This window comes from Lepidochelys kempii, chromosome 6 (genome assembly GCF_965140265.1).
Source record: "Lepidochelys kempii isolate rLepKem1 chromosome 6, rLepKem1.hap2, whole genome shotgun sequence".
Lineage (NCBI taxonomy): Eukaryota > Metazoa > Chordata > Testudines > Cheloniidae > Lepidochelys > Lepidochelys kempii.
In genome coordinates this window covers 75,903,525-75,922,734 of record NC_133261.1, presented here as the reverse complement: position 1 = coordinate 75,922,734, position 19,210 = coordinate 75,903,525, and the positions used below count along the sequence as shown (strand labels likewise).

Genomic DNA, 19,210 nt, shown 5'->3' with positions numbered 1-19,210 from the left:
AACTGCTGTGAAGAAATGCCCAAAGTAAATTCAAGCCACATAAGGCCAGAAGAAACCACTGTGATCATCTAGTCTGACCTCTTGTATAACACAAGCCACAGAAATTCCCCAAGCATAACATCCAATCTTGATTTTATCAATGATGGACAATCCTCCACAACCTTTAATAAGTTGTTCCAATGGTTAATTACTCTCACTGTTACACTTACACCTCATTTCCAGTCTGATTTTGTCTAGCTTCAACGTCCACCCATTGGAGTATGTTGTACCTTTCTTTGCTAGACTGAAGAACCCATTATTAAATATATCTTTCCTTTCCTATGTAGATACTTATAGACTGTAATCAAATCACCCTTTAACTTTCTCTTTGCTAATAATAAAATGAGATAAGGTAGGTTACCTTTGATACTGATAACTGGGATTTCACATCCAGTGTCTGTATTAATAGTATCATAGGAACTAAAAACTGCAGAGGGGAGGGAACTCAGAGGACAGAATCTGGCCCTGAACGAATGCTTCTAACTTTATAACATGTTCACAACTAACCTCAATGCTATTTTGTTAGTTTTGTTAGCTAATGTGCAGTTTGCCTTACACCTCATCTCCGTTTGTCAGGAAATATAAAATGCCGTGTTAGATTTTGCACATTAACAAATATTTCTTGTGCTTGTTTCAGCTTCTTTCTAATGTATCTCATTAATAAGGATGAAACTGAGCACACTGGTCAGGTGAGTATGAAGTAGAATTTTCAGAGCAGGCTAAAATGAAGCATAAATTCATATTTTCATCTTCAAGGTCTGAGTATGAAACTTCAGTCTTGACATCACCACACTACTAAACTAACCCTTCCCAACACACCAAACTACTAGCATGGGGAGGCTACCATCGGTAGGGGATGCGGAGTTAAGGTTGTGGTCTGTGGTAAGGTGTGGGGCTGGCAGAGCAGAGGATACATACTTTTAAATATACTTTTTGTATCTGTGTTTGTGTGTCAAGTAGCAAATAACAACCCTGTTTCACAATGTAGTTTTTGTATGTTGATTTAATTTGTAAAAATAAGCCATTATAAAACCTTAAACCCATAGAATTGTTTCCTCTTTTTAAAAAATGCATTGTTCTGAAATTGGTTCTAGTTATTTTCAAATGTGCAACTGATTCATGTTTAATTGTCCAAGCTGGGAGAAAAAGACCATCAGATTTTTAAAATTTGTATAATTAAAGATACTAATATGAGGATATTTATTCAAAAAATGTTTGACAGGTTCAAAATTAATGGGACACAAATATTTTAACTTTCTCTTTAAGGATTTTTTTTTAAGTTTAAACAAACATAAGTACAATTTAAAACAAAACTTTTAATTAGGAAGGCTTAATTTGCAGTACAATAGTTGTTAAATGCGTATTTTATATTGGATGTGTCCAAGATTTTCTAAAAGAATATTTATTTACATTTAAAATGATGAAGTTTCAGAACAAAGAAAAGTCCACTGGTAGCTAAACTGATTTACAGTTTATCTAGTTGTATTAGTACGAAGCCTCAGTACACATTTAATTGGCTTAGCTTGATTTTGTAACTTACCCTATGAGCTAAAAACAGTTTGTGCCTGTACATGGGGGTTTGCACTGGGATAATGAAATTGATTTAATGACACTGGTGTAACATTTCATAGACCATGACTGAGGGCTTGTCTGCACCGCTTAAGTCAGTGTAACTTATGTCGCACTACATCGACTGAAAGCAGTGTCCACAGATTCCGCCTCTCATTGAGGCAGCGTCAGACATGTTACAGCAGAGTAGGTGCAGCTGTGAAGAATGTAGAACAGTAGTGTAGACTAGCCCTAAGAGACACTTTTCTCTCACTATGCCCTGAAAATTTACTTCTGGGTATTTACGTACAGAAAGCTGCACAGTTAAACTTTAGCGCAGGTTTCAACAATAAGTTTATAAAGGTTGTATAATGTCCTCTGCCATCAATTGTAATATGTGTACATTGTAAGGACAAAAAGAAAAGGAGTACTTGTGGCACCTTAGAGACTAACCAATTTATTTGAGCATAAGCTTTCATGAGCTACAGCTCACTTCAGCGGATGCATACTGTGGAAAATACAGAATATGTTTGTTTTTATACACACAGACCATGAAAAAATGGGTGTTTATCAATACAGAAGGTTTTCTCTCCCCCCACCCCACTCTCCTACTGGTAATAGCTTATCTAAAGTGATCACTCTCCTTACAATGTGTATGATAATCAAGGTGGGCCATTTCCAGCACAAATCCAGGGTTTAACAAGAACGTCTGAGGAACGGGGGGGGGGAATAAACAAGGAGAAATAGGTTACTTTTTATAATGAATCAACCATTCCCAGTTTCTATTCAAGCCTAAGTTAATTGTATCCTCTGCCATGTACATTGGGCAAACTGGACAGTCTCTATGTAAAAGAATAAATGGACTCAAATCAGATGTCAAGAATTATAACATTCATTAACCAGTCGGAGAACATTTCAATCTCTCTGGTCACTCGATTTCTGATCTCAAAGCGACTATCCTTCAACAAAAAAACTTTGAAAACAGACTCCAACGAGAGACTGCTGAATTGGAATTAATTTGCAAATTGGATACAAGTAACTTAGGCTGGATTCGAGACTGGGAATGGTTGATTCATTATAAAAAGTAACCTATTTCTCCTTGTTTATTCCTTTCCCCCCCGCCCCATTGTTCCTCAGACGTTCTTGTTAAACCCTGGATTTGTGCTGGAAATGGCCCACCTTGATTATCATACACATAATCATACACATAGATAAGCTATTACCAGCTGTATGTATATAATCATACACACAGATAAGCTATTACCAGCAGGAGAGTGGGGTGGGGGGAGAGAAAACCTTTTGTAGTGATAAACACCCATTTTTTCATGGTCTGTGTGTATAAAAACAAACATATTCTGTATTTTCCACAGTATGCATCCGATGAAGTGAGCTGTAGCTCACGAAAGCTTATGCTCAAATAAATTGGTTAGTCTCTAAGATGCCACAAGTACTCCTTTTCTTTTTGCGAATACAGACTAACACGGCTGTTACTCTGAAACCTGTCATTGTAAGGACAGTACTAATTATGGTTATTTTGTATAAAGCAATAACTGAAAATAAACATATCTTAAAATTAAAACACCTTTTTTCTCCTACTGTTTCAGGAATCATTTGTATGGAAAATGTACCAAGAAAGATGCTGGGATTTCTTCCCAGCTGGAGATTGCTTCCGTAAACAATATGAGGATCAACTTGGATAAACTTATCATGAAAGAAGCTAATGTGTTAATGAAATGTAAAACCCAGTAAAAATTAAAAACTTACCTTTTATAGTGTAATTCAAAGGTCACATTTGTTTACCATCTCTTTACTGTGAACTTGTTTAAAACCATCCACTTAGGATTTTTGTGCCTAGCAGATAAGACAAGGGCCTTATAGTCTGGATTTCAATTTTCCTTTTGAAAAAAAAAGGGGGGGGGGAATCTATACATTGAAGATTTAGTTACCTTAAACTTTCCAATTCAAACGGAGACTGAAATTGTAACTGTTTTTGACCCAATGTTTGGTGGTATAGTTGAAAGGGCTAAAAGAGACATCATTTCTTAAATGCACAATATCTGAATCTTAAGCACTTGAATGTCAGGTGACTATGACTCACATTGTGAAATTAAACATTTTAACTGCAGTCTAATTTTTCCCTTGGTATTTGCTAGTGAATGTATCAAGATACAGCTTGAAAAGCTTTAAGCAGTCAAAGAAAAATTTTCAAACACTTTATCGACCTTGAAATATCGATTAAGTGCCTTAAAACCTCTGTAGACATAGCTATGCAAGGTTTTTATTTATGTTAGTGTTTTAGATTGACAGTTCTATTAATTAGTTGTGTTGCTTTTCCATCGTACTGTATGAAATTGCACTTGAAGGTTATTCATATACTTCTTTCAATAACAGCTGGTAAGATGCTGCTGTTAAAAGGCCAAAATTAAATAATGCTTTATGGTCATCTGTAAGTAGTGAAGTTGCTACCTTTATGCATTTTTCTTCAAATAAAATTAAATGCCCGCTGCAATAACCAAATAAATAGTAATTGGGTTGTCTTTGCCTTATTTTTGGCTGATTACATAATAGAAAGCTGATACAACACAGGATGCACAGTTAAACACACAACTATATTTACTAACACTATTTTATTTTTGGAACTATAGATAGCAAGTAGAAGTAGAAACAAACACTCTGTCAGTGTGTATTATTTTGCATCTTACATTATAAGCACAGGTTTTTGAAAAAATCCTAATTTCATTACAAGATCCTTCTTAATGAACTCAATTGTAACTTTAGACCTTTTTGTTTAGAGAACACTTAGATAACATTCATTTAGAATTTATCCAAATGTGTTATTTCAGATATTGGCTGAAATAAAAGTATGCATTCAGTATATTAAATCACTGAGATGAAGCAGCTAGTTCAGTGAATTCTTGTAGACTGATATTTTGTACTTAACTTCTGCCATGTTCATTTATTTTTCATTTACTTGCATGACAATGAAATGTGGGCTTTAGGAGATCATACTATCCAACCAATCTTCAAGCTCTTCCTCAGTAATGTTTTTAGATGTAGTTTTCTGCTGTTCAGATGCTGAACTCATTTCTTCAGTCACACCCAAGTCGAGCGGAACTAAGAAAATAAATACAGGAAACAATTCGATGTAAAGTTTATCTTTGCACTATGGAAACTTTTGAGATATGACAAAGTTAGCATTTTGCTTTTCAGTTCCTGATTGAATAAAAAGAAAGGATGACATTTAAATAGAGTGTATGTCAGCTAACTGGGAGAAATCACAAAAAAGCAGGTGAGTAAAGCAACCAGTATTAGGTGGCTGCCATCTGACTAATCTGCTGGATTTTTTTAGGGCCACTGTAAAAGAAGAGCTTATAGCTTCTAACAGGGCTAAGTTTCCAGTCTACAAGATTCCTAACTGATCCCTACTCCACCCCCCTACTGAGATCTTGTCTCGTGTCCCGTGCAGACTTCCTCTTATGTGAGAGATCAGCAGGAGATCATGGCAGCAGAGCTCCTTTTGTGATTATTAGAGGGTTATCTTAGTGACTACACATTTATGTGTGCATTTTATTTTTCACTTAATGCAAATCTTCTAAGAAAACATAAAATATCACAGAAATCATTCTCAGATGTGCTATTTCAAGGTCTTTTTTTACACTCTGGAGTAACAGCTCAAGGTTTCTTGCTCTGTTCATGGTGGCAGTTTCTCAAATGTACAACCTTAACCTCAGAATTTTTAACAACAAACAGTAAAATCACCAGTGTGAGAGAAGCTGTAAATTACAATTTCAGTTTCACATCTTTTGGGGTTTTTTTGGTGGAAAGCATGAAAATGAACATTTAAACATCTCTTTATTGAACTCTTTGAAAAACGTTGCAGGCTCAGCAAAATCCTGCCAGCTACATCCTTTTCTAAAGCATTAAGGGGCCATGCAGACTTCAGTATGTATAGGAAAGCTGCAATTAATATATAACTAAATCAACACTTAACTTTTAAGTGTAGACCAAGTCTTAGACAAGCTTTATCTTAACTTAGATAGGTCAGTCAGCAGTGTGGAAAAAACCAACCCCCCCCCAACAGACATAGTTATGCTGACAAAACCCCAGCACAGATGCAGCTCTGTCAATGGAAGAGTGCTTCTGTCCTTTGGCATGGTAGTGTTTCCACACAGGGGGCTATGCTAGCATAGACTCCATAGTGCAGATGTTGCCACAGGGACCAACAGAATAAAATATACTGGAGTTTCCTAGACAGGAATTTGAATACATAAGCCCAATAGGTATTAGGATAATTTTCAAAATATGAAAGCCTTACTACATCTATGCTTTCCACAATCTATCCTGAGCCAAGATATGCAGGTATCTCACTTTTGGTTTTGGTGAAGATGGAGGAATGATGAAAATTGGGTTTATAAGAGGCAACTAGCTTCAGTCTTTACCTACAGAGGTTCATCTCCCTAATTATATTTAATTAGTAAATGATGTGAAAAATATTTTGTAAAAATAATGGAATCATAGTAATATGACACCTCGTTACTGGTGAGAATTTGGAAGAGATAACCAATTGTTTCGGTGTGGATTAACAAGCTTCTACTGTACTTAGCATCTTCAGTAAATTTCACTCAAGGATTATACCCATTTTTGAGTCCTAAAGCTTTGGAAATTACGTTAGTTAATATTACTCTTATGAATCAGACATAATTGCAGTTAAGAATATATTTTTCTAAAAAAATGTAGAAGACAAAAGTTTAAAAAGTATTTTAAAACCTGTCATCAGAAACAAACCCCTGTGTGTTTTCCCCAGGCTTATTAAAAGGTTAGTAACTGAGTAATAGCACTGCCACTCAAAAGGCTACTGAAATCTTTCATTGACCGATAACTCCCGAGCAGTGAGCCGTTACGTGTTTAAACTTTGCCAACTAAGGTACCACGTTGCAGAAGAGCTCTATCGATCTCTTAAAATGTTCAAAATGAGCATGCTGACTACAGTAAAGTTCTTCACTGATGTTACTCATTGTCCTTGAAAATGAAAATTCCATTAAACTCTTCAGTGGAACATCACTTTCTGTATTATAGGGTGGAAACGTTTCATCAGTTATGTACACCAGTTTTCTGCCTAATGTGTTTTGGCAGATACATCACTGTGCGGTCTGCTAGATCCAAAAGCAGCATAGTAACTACTGCTGAGTATCTTGCTGTTGACAGGACATTTTTTCAATTCTAGCTCAGATAGAGAAGCAAAAGTATCCTGCAGGTAATAGGATCTTGTTCTGCGACGTTATTAGCTCTACTCTTGCTAACTGATGTTACTTCATTTCTAAGGTTATTAACTCATCTAGAGTGGAGGTCCTTGGGGCCTAGGGAGGTTGCTGAGGGGGCTCTACAGCAGTGAGGAGGGAGGCATCTGTGTTCACTGTCAGGCACAATTCAGTCAGGATTTCTGCATGCAAGTCCTGACTGGCTCCTTTTCCTTCATTCTGGGAACTAAACCCCTCCCCATCTCACAGTGAGCTGCATCTTGTGGACGCTAGGTCCTGCCCTTTCATTCACACAGGGGACATAACATCTACAACAGAGCTGGGGGAGGGGAGTAGAAGGAAGCTGGCACAAAGCCCAGAAGTATGTCTAAGATCAGAGGCCAACAATTTGAGTCCAGCAATTCTGCTTGGGGAAGAGAGAGGGGTATGCTTTGAAGTAAAGAAGGCTGAAAGCAGTCAAAGTGGTCCATTGCCTAGGGTCCTAAAGGACTACACACACTATGGGCATTTTTTTAAAGCAGCCTGAAAAAATTGAAGATGAACTGAATAAAAAAACAGTTTAAGATCCAAAATTATTTATCTGCCCAGACGTGAGTTTAGCGCTGTAGATTTTTTTCTGCTATACAGCATACAGTAAGGAATATGACTTCCTGCTCTATTATAGTTATGGGATCACCAGTTACTACTGGCAAGACATACAACTCAGTCCATCACATTTCATCCTATTTAAAAATGGTGTCTATTCCTTATAGACCTATTCTTGGAAGTCAAAGAATATGCATATTTTAGTGAGTACATTTTCTAAATAATGTGTTTAGAATGAGCCAAGTTATGAGTCAGAATATGATCTAGTACCGAAAGGCCTAATACTGGAAAGCACCGTATTCCACTATGCTATAAGTAGTAAAAAAAAGTTGGGGCAGAGGAATGTATTTGTTCTACCACAGTATGTATGAAAGACTCGTATACAGTTCAGTTTTCATCATGATTTTCAACCACAAGCAACTGCAGTAAGTTTTGGAATGTCAAAGTACTAAACAAGAGAGGTGCCTCTCTGAAAGGTCACCTGACAGGGAGAATGAGAATGAACAGATGTGTTCCTACGCAACTCCAAATCAATGACATACACTGTCAGGGATATGGGGATGATTAGAGAAGCATTGCTGACTTACTAATCAGGAGTTTAACTAAAAGCATCACTACAGAAAGAACATACAAACTAAAAAGGAGTTAAAAATATAAATCTCACCATTTTCCATTTTCAAATTGCTCTCAGCTGTCGTGTTGTGGGTTTCTGACAGGAAGTTGTTTTCTACATGAACAGGAGCATCTAAATTTAGCAGTAAATCTAGTTCTTCATCCAAATTATCTGCCTCTTGCTGTGACACAGAACAGCCTCTCTGAAAGGATTCTGAAGAAGTTGTTCCCGGTCCATCTTTACTTAAAGGCATCAAATGGACAACAGAATCACTAACAGGATCAGAGATTGATGCTATTCCACTTTGACCCAAAGGTGGTTGTAACTGAGTCACTCTCCTCTTGCTGTTTTCAATACTTTTAGATTTTATCTGTGGGAGTTCTGTGGGTGTTGATGCCTAAGAGTACAAGAAAAGACTTGGGTCTTCATTATGGTGAACTCAATTGTTACAGTTGAAATTTTAAAAAGACAGAACAATAATTCATGACTCCCACATACAAATCACTTACTTAATTAAATTCAATGGAACAGATTTTAAAACTGCAAGGAAAGTAAATTAATACAAAAATAAATTTGAAAATATTTGTGCAATATCATCTATATGTAAAGGTAACTGTGCAAAATTTTTTAAATGAACTATGAGGTTAAACTCTGAATACACCAAACAGCAGCTAGTGACAGGCATTCAGTACATACAGGGAGGGAAGTACTGCCTGTAGTTACACACATTCAGTCCCACTGGAATCAACCTGAAATTAGTAGAATTGCTTTGGTGTCACTGAGGGGAGAATTTGGCCCAGTAATTAGCCTACTGTCTCTGATTTAGGTTTTCCCTCCATAGTATCACATACTGAATCATTCTCTGATGTGACACTGTGTGGTTAATGAGGGATTTTTGGTAATATGTGTATGACCAATATATGTGACTCAGTTTACCCACTGATTTTGTATTCCTACCCACTGTGTGTATAGCGGTGAAACTGCTTGCCCAGAACAGGGGCTCAGAGATAGTCTGTTCAGATGCACCAGTCAAGCATGGATGGATATATGCACATATGACTGAAAGACCCAAAGACTGGAACATTAACTTCTAATGATTGGTAGCCCAGGATGGGCTGAACGCAGGGGAATAAAAACAGAGTCTGAGAGACTGTGTTTTAAGGGTGCTGCCTGAGACACAGGAAATGTCTACCCTGCAGCTGGGAGTGAGCATCCCAGCTCGCACAAACACACTAGTGTTACTAGGGCTCAAGCTAGTGCTCTAAAAATAACAGTGTGGATGCTGCAGCTCTGATGGCTGCTGAGGCTCTCTGAGCTGGGTATGAGCTCAGGTGGCTAGTCTGAGTCACTGCCAGAGCTTCAATTTCCACACTGCTATTTTTAGTGTGGTAGCTCGAACCCTGCCAGCATTAGTTTGTCTACCCGGGCTGGGAAGCTTGCTCCCAGCTGCAGCGTATACATGCTCACTCAGGACTGAGGAAATCGCAGACTCAGAGACTGACAGAGGGACGGAGAGCCAAGAGGGGTCCTAGGAGAGCATTGTACGTTGGTGCAGTTGCTTCTGCCAATATGGACTCTGACTTAGGTTAACCTGGAAAAGTGAAGCTTAAGGGTTCTCAGATGCTGTATTCCAGTTAACTAAGAAATGCTACTTTGTTCTGAAAAAGCTATGCTATGCTATGTCACTGCAAATACCTACTGGAGTGCATTGGGCATCTGCTATAGACTACCGGATCAGAAGGATGAGGTAGATGAGGCTTTCTTCGGACAACTAACTGAAGTTTCCAGATCACAAGCCCTGGTTCTAATGGTGGACTTCAATCACCCTGACATCTGCTGGGAGAGCAATACAGCAGTGCACAGACAATCCAGGAAGTTTTTGGAGAGTGTTGGGGACAACTTATTGGTGCAAGTGCTGGAAGAATCGACTAGGGGCTGTGCTCCTCTTGACCTGCTGCTTACAAACAGGGAAGAATTGGTAGGAGAAGTAAAAGTGGGTAGCAACCTAGGCAGCAGTGACCGTGAGATGGTTGAGTTCAGGATCCTGACAAAAGGAAGAAAGGAGAGTAGCAAAATACGGACCCTGGACTTCAGAAAAGCAGACTTTGACTCCCTTAAGGAATTGATGGGCAGGATCCCCTGGGAAGCTAATATGAAGGGGCAAGGAGGCCAGGAGAGCTGGCTGTATTTTAAAGAAGCCTTATTGAGGGCACAGGAACAAACCATCCCGAAGTGCAGAAAGAATAGCAAATATAGCAGGCTTCAGTGAGCTTAAACTCAAAAAGGAAGCTTACAACAAGTGGAAATTTGGACAGATGACTAGGGAGGAGTATAAAAATATTGCTAGAGCATGCAGGGTTGTAATCAGGAAGGCGAAGGCACAACTGGAGTTGCAGCTAGCAAGGGATGTGAAAGGTAACAAGAAGGGTTTCTACAGGTATGTTAGCAACAAGAGGAAGGGCAGGGATAGTGTGGGACCCAACATAGTGACAGACGATGTGAAAAAAGCTGAGGTACTCAATGCTTTTTTTGCCTTGGTCTTCACAGACAAAGTCAGCTCCCAGACTGCTGCACTGGGCAACACAGTATGGGGAGGAGGTGAGCAGCCCTTAGTGGTGAAAGAACAGGTTAAGGACTATTTAGAAAAGCTGGACGTGCACAAGTCCATGGGTCCAGATCTAATGCATCCAAGGGTCCTGAGGGAATTGGCTGATGTTATTGCAGAGCCATTGGCTATTATCTTTGAAAATTCATGGCAATCGGGGGAGATCCCGGACGATTGGAAAAAAGCAAATATAGTGCCCATATTTTAAAAAGGGAAGAAAGAGAACCCGGGGAACTACAGACTCACTTCAGTCCCTGGCAAAATCATGGAGCAGGTCCTCAAGGAAGCCATTTTGAAGCACTTGGAGGAGAGGAAGTATCAGAGGGGTAGCCGTGTTAGTCTGGATCTGTAAAAGCGGCAGAGTCCTGTGGCCCCTTATAGACTAACTTCACATGCATCCGATGAAGTGGGTATTCACTCACGAAAGCTTATGCTCCAATACGTCTGTTAGTCTATAAAGTGTCAAAGGACTCTTTGCCGCTTTTGGAGGAGAGGAAGGTGATCAGGGACAGTCAACATGGATTCACCAAGGGCAAGTCATAGAATCATAGAATCTCAGGGTTGGAAGGGACCCCAGAAGGTCATCTAGTCCAACCCCCTGCTCAAAGCAGGACCAATTCCCAGTCATGCCTGACCAACCTGATTGCCTTCTATGATGAGATAACTGGCTCTCTGGATATGGGGAAAGTGGTGGATGTGATATATCTTGACTTTAGCAATGCTTTTGATATGGTCTCCCACAGCATTCTTGCCAGCAAGTTAAAAAAGTACGGATTGGATGAATGTACTATAAGGTGGATAGAAAGCTGGATAGATGTTGGGCTCAACGTGTAGTGATCAATGGCTCCATGTCTAGTTGGCAGCCGGTATCAAGCGGAGTGCCACAGGGGTCAGTCCTGGGGTTGGTTTTGTTCAATATCTTTATTAATGATCTGGATGATGGGATTAATTGCACCCTCAGCAAGTTCGCAGATGACACTAAACTGGGGGGAGAGGTAGATATGCTGGAGGGTAGGGATAGGGTCCAGAGTGACCTAGACAAATTGGAGGATTGGGCCAAAAGAAATCTGATGAGGTTCAACAAGGACAAGTGCAGAGTTCTGCACTTGGGAAGAAGAATTCCATGTCCGGCTACAGGCTGGGAACCGACTGGCTAAGCAGCAGTTCTGCAGAAAAGCACCCGGGGATTACAGTGGACAAGAAGCTGGATATAAGTCAGCAGTATGCCCTTGTTGCCAAGAAGGCCAATGGCATATTGGGCTGTATTAGTAGGAACATTGCCAGCAGATCGAGGGAAGTGATTATTCCCCTCTATTCGGCACTCAGGAGGCCACACCTGGAGTACTGCGTTCAGTTTTGGGCCCCACACTACAGAAGGAATGTGGACAAATTGGAGAGAGTCCTGCGGAGGGCAACGAAAATGATTAGGGGGCTGGGGCATATGACTTACGAGGAGAGGCTGAGGCAACTGGGGTTATTTAGTCTGCAGAAGAGAAGAGTGAGGGGGGATTTGATAGCCTTCAATTACCTGAAGGGGGGTTCCAAAGAGGATGGAACTAGGCTGTTCTCAGTGGTGGTAGATGACAGAACAAGAAGAAATGGTCTCAGGTTGCAGTGGGGGAGGTCTAGGTTGGATATTAGGAAATACTATTTCACTAGGAGGGTGGTGAAGCACTGGAATGGGTTACGTAGGGAGGTGGTGGAATCTCCATCCTTAGATATTTTTAAGGCCAGGCTTGACAAAACCTTGGCTGGGATGATTTAGTTGGTGTTGGTCCTACTTTGAGCAAGGGATTGGACTAGATGACCTCCTGAGGTCTCTTCCAATCCTAATATTCTATGATTCTATTGCTTCCCAAATGGTGAGCAATCTTTAAACAGGAGTCTGAACTCAGTGGGACTTGCAGAGGAGAGCACACAGGGAAAAACAGGACAGCTGAAACCAGAAAGCGTAGTCTCGTTGGAGAGCTGTGGAGCTCACTTTTGAGCTGGCCAATAACAGAGGTACTTAAAGAGAGAGTGTGTACAGACTGGGGCATAAAACACACCCTGTAAATCTGTAACACACCCCAGCATGTAGACATGGTTTTGACAAGTTTATATTTTAATTTTTCAAAGGTTAAGACAGCAATATTAATAGAAAATTTGCAAAACAGTAGCAAAGAGTGAACCAAGAAATACCCACTCTTTACCTAACCACTTAGAGGCAGTTTCTTTGCTCCTTTGGAGCTTCTTGGAGATTGTGCTATCACAGGTTATATCACAGCATAGCCCAATGGCAAAAGAAAGATAAAGATTAATTTAAATATTACAATATGCACTGAATGACCCTATCTATCTGCACATACACATTGTAGGAGGAATCAAATACATTTACAGCACAGATGGTCTTTTATTTTGTTTGAAAAAGAAAATAAATGAGTTTATTTAACTAATAAATTCATCCCCTTGGAATAATTAATACTGGGAAAAGAAATTAATTCTAGTCTTGGCATTTTGGTTGCAAGAACAGAACTTTACTTGAAAAAGAACTATATATGAAGATTCCTTTATATACTCTATATCTGCAGACATACCTTTCAGCTACAGTAAGAAAGAAGTTAGCTGTGTAATTGTCTGAACATCCCCACAGAAAAGAAAATATTTCCTATTAGAGTCATACATCTTTCCCTTTCTAGGGCAGATTGATTTTGTTGTCGTCATTTTTTCAGCTGCTGATAAACTGCTCTCCAAATGTAACCTCATGACAACCGTTTTTAACTCAAGACTCTCATTAGTTCTCTTCCCTCTATGTGAATGATATTTTGTTTTCCATAGCCTGAAGAAAGCATTTTGCTGAAATGCTGTTACCTAATTTTCTATACCCTGAATAGAAGTAACCTTTTTCTTCAGCTGTTTGACTGGCAGTTCACATTCTGACAACTGACTCAAATTTTTTTTAATAAAACTGGATAACACTTACATTATGCCATATCAGATCAGGAAGTTAATTTTTTTAAAAAAGATTACATATCAAATTAGTTTCATTTAAAAAAAAATTCTTAAGGATAGTGAAAACAGAAACCAGTACTGCAACTGTGTAGTTACCCTATGAAAAACATCAAGGATCCTGGCCCTTATTTCTCCTATTTACTGAAGTATTTAAATCTTCCTGTAATTTTATGTGCAACCAGAGCATTACCTGCACCATTTCAGCAGCCACATTCAACCTGAGATGCAGAGGAAGCTCCTGAAGGGCGTGGACCAAAGACTGGCAATCAACGTAAAGTGCAGATAGCTGAAATACAATTAAACACACAGAAAACTTGCATAAAGAAAATTAAACTAACAATGATTTCAATGTGTTATACAGTAACTCCTCACTTCACATCCTCCCGCTTAACACTGTTTCAAAATTACATCGCTGCTCCATTAGGGAACATGCTCATTTAAAGTTGTGCAATGCTCCCTCAGAACGTCGTTTGGCTGCCTGCTCTGTCCACTGCTTGTAAGATTCTATGGAAGAGCGGCTACTTTACAAGGGAGCATTGCACAAGTTCCTCTTCTCCGCCTCCTCCTGCTCCCTCCCAGCGCTTCCCCCGCTGCCAAACAGCTGTTTGACGGTGCTTAGGACTTTCTGGGAGGGAGGGGGAGGAACGGGGGCACGGCATGCTCCGGAAAGGAGGTGGAGTGGGGGTGGGAAGAGTGAGCTTGGAGTGGAGCAGGGATGGGAAGAGGTGGGCCTGGAGCATCCCCGGCAACGTCAGCGCCTGTTTTTCTGGAGGGAAGCTGCCATTGCTGCTGCGCAAGGTGTTTCCTAGCATCCTTGCCTGCAGCGGGCTGTGCCTGTGTGGGGCAAGCCAAGAGCACCTCCCAACCACAGTACAGTAAATAATGCCTTTTGTCTGCCCCCAAAAAATTTCCTTCGAACCTAACCCCCCTCATTTACATTAAATCTTATGGGAATATTGGATTTGTTTAACATTGTTTCACTTAAAGTTGCATTTTTCAGGAACATAACTAGAGCATTAAGTGAGGAGTTACTGTATTCCAAAACTCTGCACAAGGAAGGTAGCAGTAGCAATACATACCTAAATCTATAATACACTTACAATAATTTCAAGAGTTGTAGGGATTAATATATAGATTTAAAACTGTGTATGTACAGTGTAGCTTGGCAAAATGACAAGTAGATTTATAAAATACCTGCAAAGCAAAGGAATCATTTAGGGTAGTTTAAAAGGCAATAACTAACTAGGAGTAAGAAAATGGGATTTTGAAGATGGTAAGTTTAGGATGCCTATTTGGCAATACAATGAAGATATACAGAAGGAAACAATCCTGGACCAGCAGTATAATGCTCTAAGTTTTTACCTAAATCTTAAGACCAAAATCTGTGGTCGTGACAGGACTATGCAACTTTCTACTACATATGAGCTCCAGAAGGTCACATGTACATGGTTTTTTGGTGAGCTGACACACCCAAAGGAAAGGCAAAATTGTGGCTCCCCTTGTTCAATAAAGTTACCCCGTCCCATGCATCACAACTTACTATTCTGATTGATATTGTCTCTGAGGGCAGCCCAAACAAAAATGATAGAACTCTGAAATGAAGTTCACCCAGGGAGAAGAATCAGGCCAGTACTGATTTGCAACAGAGGTAAAATATTACCCCCAAAATAAAAGATGTTGAGATTGTGATAAAGGGCCAAAACCAGTGAGTGAATATTATTTTTGAATGGAGTTTTCACTAATGAATCAATGGCCTTATCCAAGAAAAGATTTTAGATCGATAAATGCCCTATGTAATGTTGAACTTCTCACCTGAAACAATAGCTTAAAAACTCTGTGTAAACATCAAAATTTGAAAACCATAATCCTATCGCTAGAAATTTAAGCTAAGGTCACTTGCCATCACCACAATTACATTTAATGGGAAAACATGATTGAGAATTGAATATTCAAAATACCCAATGTTCAAAAGTCTATGACAAAAGGTGTTTGGTCCATATGCATGTGTAGAACAGGCAATCTCAAATGACTAAAAGCATTGTCAGAATTTTACTGAAACCTGGATAAAGTTTATCCCTGAGTTGATTACTTGGAATTCCACATCTCTAGCACATATAAGGATTTTAAAAAACAATCTTACAAAAATGTTTCCGAAAGACTGACATTCTTCCTAACAGCTGCTGCCATACAAAAGCAAACTTCAAGATATTATGCAGAACAATTTTTGAAAACTAAAATGTCTATATTTCAACCCAATGTGCAAACACATTAAAAGACACTACAGGCTTTTTGAAACAAATGCTTAGGTAGAAAGTTACTTGAAAACACACCACTTTACCTTCCTCTTACAAAATGCTTTGTTATGTAATGCACTTGGTGGGTTTAATATTTTATAGTCAATTGTAATGCTTTTGTTACCTTCTATTTTATTTTAAGCCTTATTTCTCACTTCCTCTTATTTAAAACGAATGACAACAGAGGGTGCTGAGTTGTACCTCTGTTTATGGATTTTAACCAATCATAACAAAAGCAAAGAAGAGTGTCTGGATGCAATAGTATTAATAGCTCCTCAAATATCTAAATCCTGATGTCCGATTTCCAGTACTGGGCGTAAGAAAAGACCTATTGTGCCTCATACTTCATTGGTACCAATAATTATAATTCTTCAACATTAAGTGATCATTCAAAATGCATCAGTGCTCATCACTAAGAAAATTCTTTAGCACACAGAGCCACAAAAGATCTTTGATCTCAATAAAGTATTAAGCAATCTCCTGGACAACACAGCTATTACACCTCAATGAACTAGCACTTCAGAAAACCTGGCACTCTTGTCAAATACTAAAGAGGAGCCTGGAGTCTGCACACAGAGCATGAATGAGGAGAAAAAGGGGAATTCTGACATTTAAATAACTCCAGGAGTTGATAAATTGTAAAGTAAAAATTAAATTTTTTTTGAAAACTGCTGAATGTAAATAATGCTTTTCAAAGAACTGGAGTGTGTGAGGGAAGAGAAAGCGAATGGAATGGAGAAGGATTAAGAGAGAAGGGGGGAAGGGTAAAGGAAAAGATGATGATGGTGGTACAGAGAAGCAAAATAGCATAAAAGGAAGGATTCAAAATTTTCAAAGGAATATTTTACTATAAATGATGCTCTATCAAGAGACAAGAAAGGGAACAAAGGAGCAATTCACCAAAGAATACAAAGGCCATGAAACAGCAAAAGTATTTTTGTTCAAGAAAGGAAGAAACAGCAATGATATTTGCTGCTGAATTTACCATTATCACTGGCAAGAATGAAAAAGATGCAAATTATTTTATCACATACCCTTGATTTTAAAATGGCACATTAACAGAGATGGCAACTATCAAATATATCACCTCCATTTTGTCCACATTTGGACAAAATCCACTGAGTTTTCTACAATTGATAATTACAATGAAATGAGAGGTCACACATGTTCATTTCACTGTTGCATTTCATTCTACCATTTTCAGTCCTTTGTACAACTACCAGGCAACAGTACCAACCATTTTATAAAAAGAAAAGGAGTACTTGTGGCACCTTAGAGACTAACCAATTTATTTGGGCATGAGCTTTCGTGAGCTACAGCTCACTTCATCGGATGCATACCGTGGAAACTGCAGCAGACTTTATATACACACAGAGAATATGAAACAATACCTCCTCCCACCCCACTGTCCTGCTGGTAATAGCTTATCTAAAGTGATCATCAGGTTGGGCCATTTCCAGTACAAATCCAGGTTTTCTCACCCTCCACCCCCCCACACAAATTCGCTCTCCTGCTGGTGATAGCCCAGAGAGTGAATTTGTGTGGGGGGGTGGAGGGTGAGAAAACCTGGATTTGTGCTGGAAATGGCCCAACCTGATGATCACTTTAGATAAGCTATTACCAGCAGGACAGTGGGGTGGGAGGAGGTATTGTTTCATATTCTCTGTGTGTATATAAAGTCTGCTGCAGTTTCCACGGTATGCATCCGATGAAGTGAGCTGTAGCTCACGAAAGCTCATGCTCAAATAAATTGGTTAGTCTCTAAGGTGCCACAAGTACTCCTTTTCTTTTTGCGAATACAGACTAACACGGCTGTTACTCTGAAACCATTTTATAGCTATTTTTGTGCCTTTTCCCACTTATTCTGTCCTGTTGTGACTACTTCTTTCCAATTTATAATTCTATAGCCATTCCTTGTAAATACTGTGCAGACAGACAGATCTGATGAGGAGCTGGGATTAGGGTTGCCAGGCGTCCAGTTTTTGAACACCTGGTTGAAAAGGGACCCTGGTGGCTTTGGTCAGCACCACTGACCAAGCCGTTAAGTCTGGTTGGCAGTGCAGCAGGGCTAAAGCAGGCTCCCTGCCTACCCTGGCTCCGCACGGCTCCCGTAAGTGGCAGCAGGTTCCCCCCCTTGGCTCCTAGGCGCGGGGGCGGGAGGGTCCAAAGGATTCTGTGCGGTGCCCCCCAGCCCAAGCAACAGCTCCACAGCTCCCATTGGCCAGGAACCACAACCAACGGTAGCTGCAAGGGTGGCGCCTGCAGACAGGGCAGTGTGCAGAGCCCCCTGGCCCCTCTGCCTAGGAGCTGGACATGCCAGCAGCTTCCAGCAGCTGCCTGAGGTAAGCACCGCCCAGAGCCTGCACGCTGCACCCCCTGCCCCAACGCAGAGCCCCCTCCTGTAACCCAAACTCCTCATCCCTGGTCCCACCCCAAAGCCAGCACCCCCAGCCGAAACCCTCACCCCCCTGCATCCTAAACCCCTCCCCTAGCCCGGAGCCCCCTCCCACACCCTGAAACTCTCATTTCTGGCCCCACCCCTGAACCCATTCGCGCACCCCAAACCCCTCATCCCCAGAGCCCGCACCCCCAGCCGGAGCCCTCATCCCTCCTGCACCTCAACCCCCTGCCCCAGCCTGGTGAAAATGAGCGACTGAGCGAGGGTGGGAGAGAGCAAGCAATGGAGGGAGGGGGGATGGAGTGAGTGTGGGGCAGGGCCTCGGGGCAGGGGCAGCATGTGTGGTTTTCTACAATCAAAAAGTTGGCAACCCTAGCTGGGATACATATAGAGAACTAGGAAAAGCTGAGCAAACAGTCTGGGACAAGAAACTAAGGGGGCAAAGTGTGTGAGGGCTGATATTGGAGGAGAGGCCCAGGAAGGAAGACTGGAACCGAGAGCCTGTGTGGTAGGGATTGGTGGGCAAAAGACTGGAGAAAAGGGATTGCGGGGTAAGGGGTGATAAACAGGTCTGATGAGGAAATGGGAGGGAAGGGACAGGGACTATGAGTGGGGGGATGGGGAGAAAATTGGAACTGGCTGGGTTTGGGACTGGGACAAGAAGCCCGAGGAGTGGAGTCTGGGAGAGGCTAGGTGAAGAGATGGGATTGAAACGAGAAGTCTGGAGTAGGGAATAACTGAGACAAGGACAGATTTGAGGGGAACAGGGCAGAAGGGCTCTGTCTTGGGAGGAACAGGGACAGAAGAGTCGGTGCCCATTAGAACACACTCCTGCTCCAGAGCCTAGAATGGAACCCAATATTACTGAATCTCATCATT

The 19,210-nt window shown here is 40.6% G+C and overlaps 2 protein-coding genes across 14 annotated transcripts in view; one reads left to right on the top strand and one right to left on the bottom strand.

Moving 5' to 3' along the window:
* Nucleotides 1-4,193, top strand: part of RYR3 (ryanodine receptor 3) — a 581,477-nt gene extending 577,284 nt beyond the window's left edge. For 8 of the 13 annotated variants that reach the window (XM_073348839.1, XM_073348831.1, XM_073348834.1 and 5 more), the window contains 2 exons: nt 677-728; nt 3,192-4,193. In XM_073348839.1, the coding sequence (XP_073204940.1) occupies nt 677-728; nt 3,192-3,287 (148 nt within the window). In that variant the 3' untranslated portion in view covers nt 3,288-4,193. The remainder of the gene's footprint in view (nt 1-676; nt 729-3,191) is intronic. The other 5 variants (XM_073348826.1, XM_073348828.1, XM_073348833.1 and 2 more) reach the window with 2 other exon arrangements.
* AVEN (apoptosis and caspase activation inhibitor) overlaps nt 3,894-19,210 on the bottom strand; it is a 176,063-nt gene continuing 160,746 nt past the window's right edge. The window contains exons 4-6 of the mRNA XM_073348840.1: nt 13,830-13,925; nt 8,095-8,440; nt 3,894-4,701 (exon numbers count right to left, since the gene is read on the bottom strand). Of these exons, the coding sequence (XP_073204941.1) occupies nt 4,583-4,701; nt 8,095-8,440; nt 13,830-13,925 (561 nt within the window). The 3' untranslated portion in view covers nt 3,894-4,582. The remainder of the gene's footprint in view (nt 4,702-8,094; nt 8,441-13,829; nt 13,926-19,210) is intronic.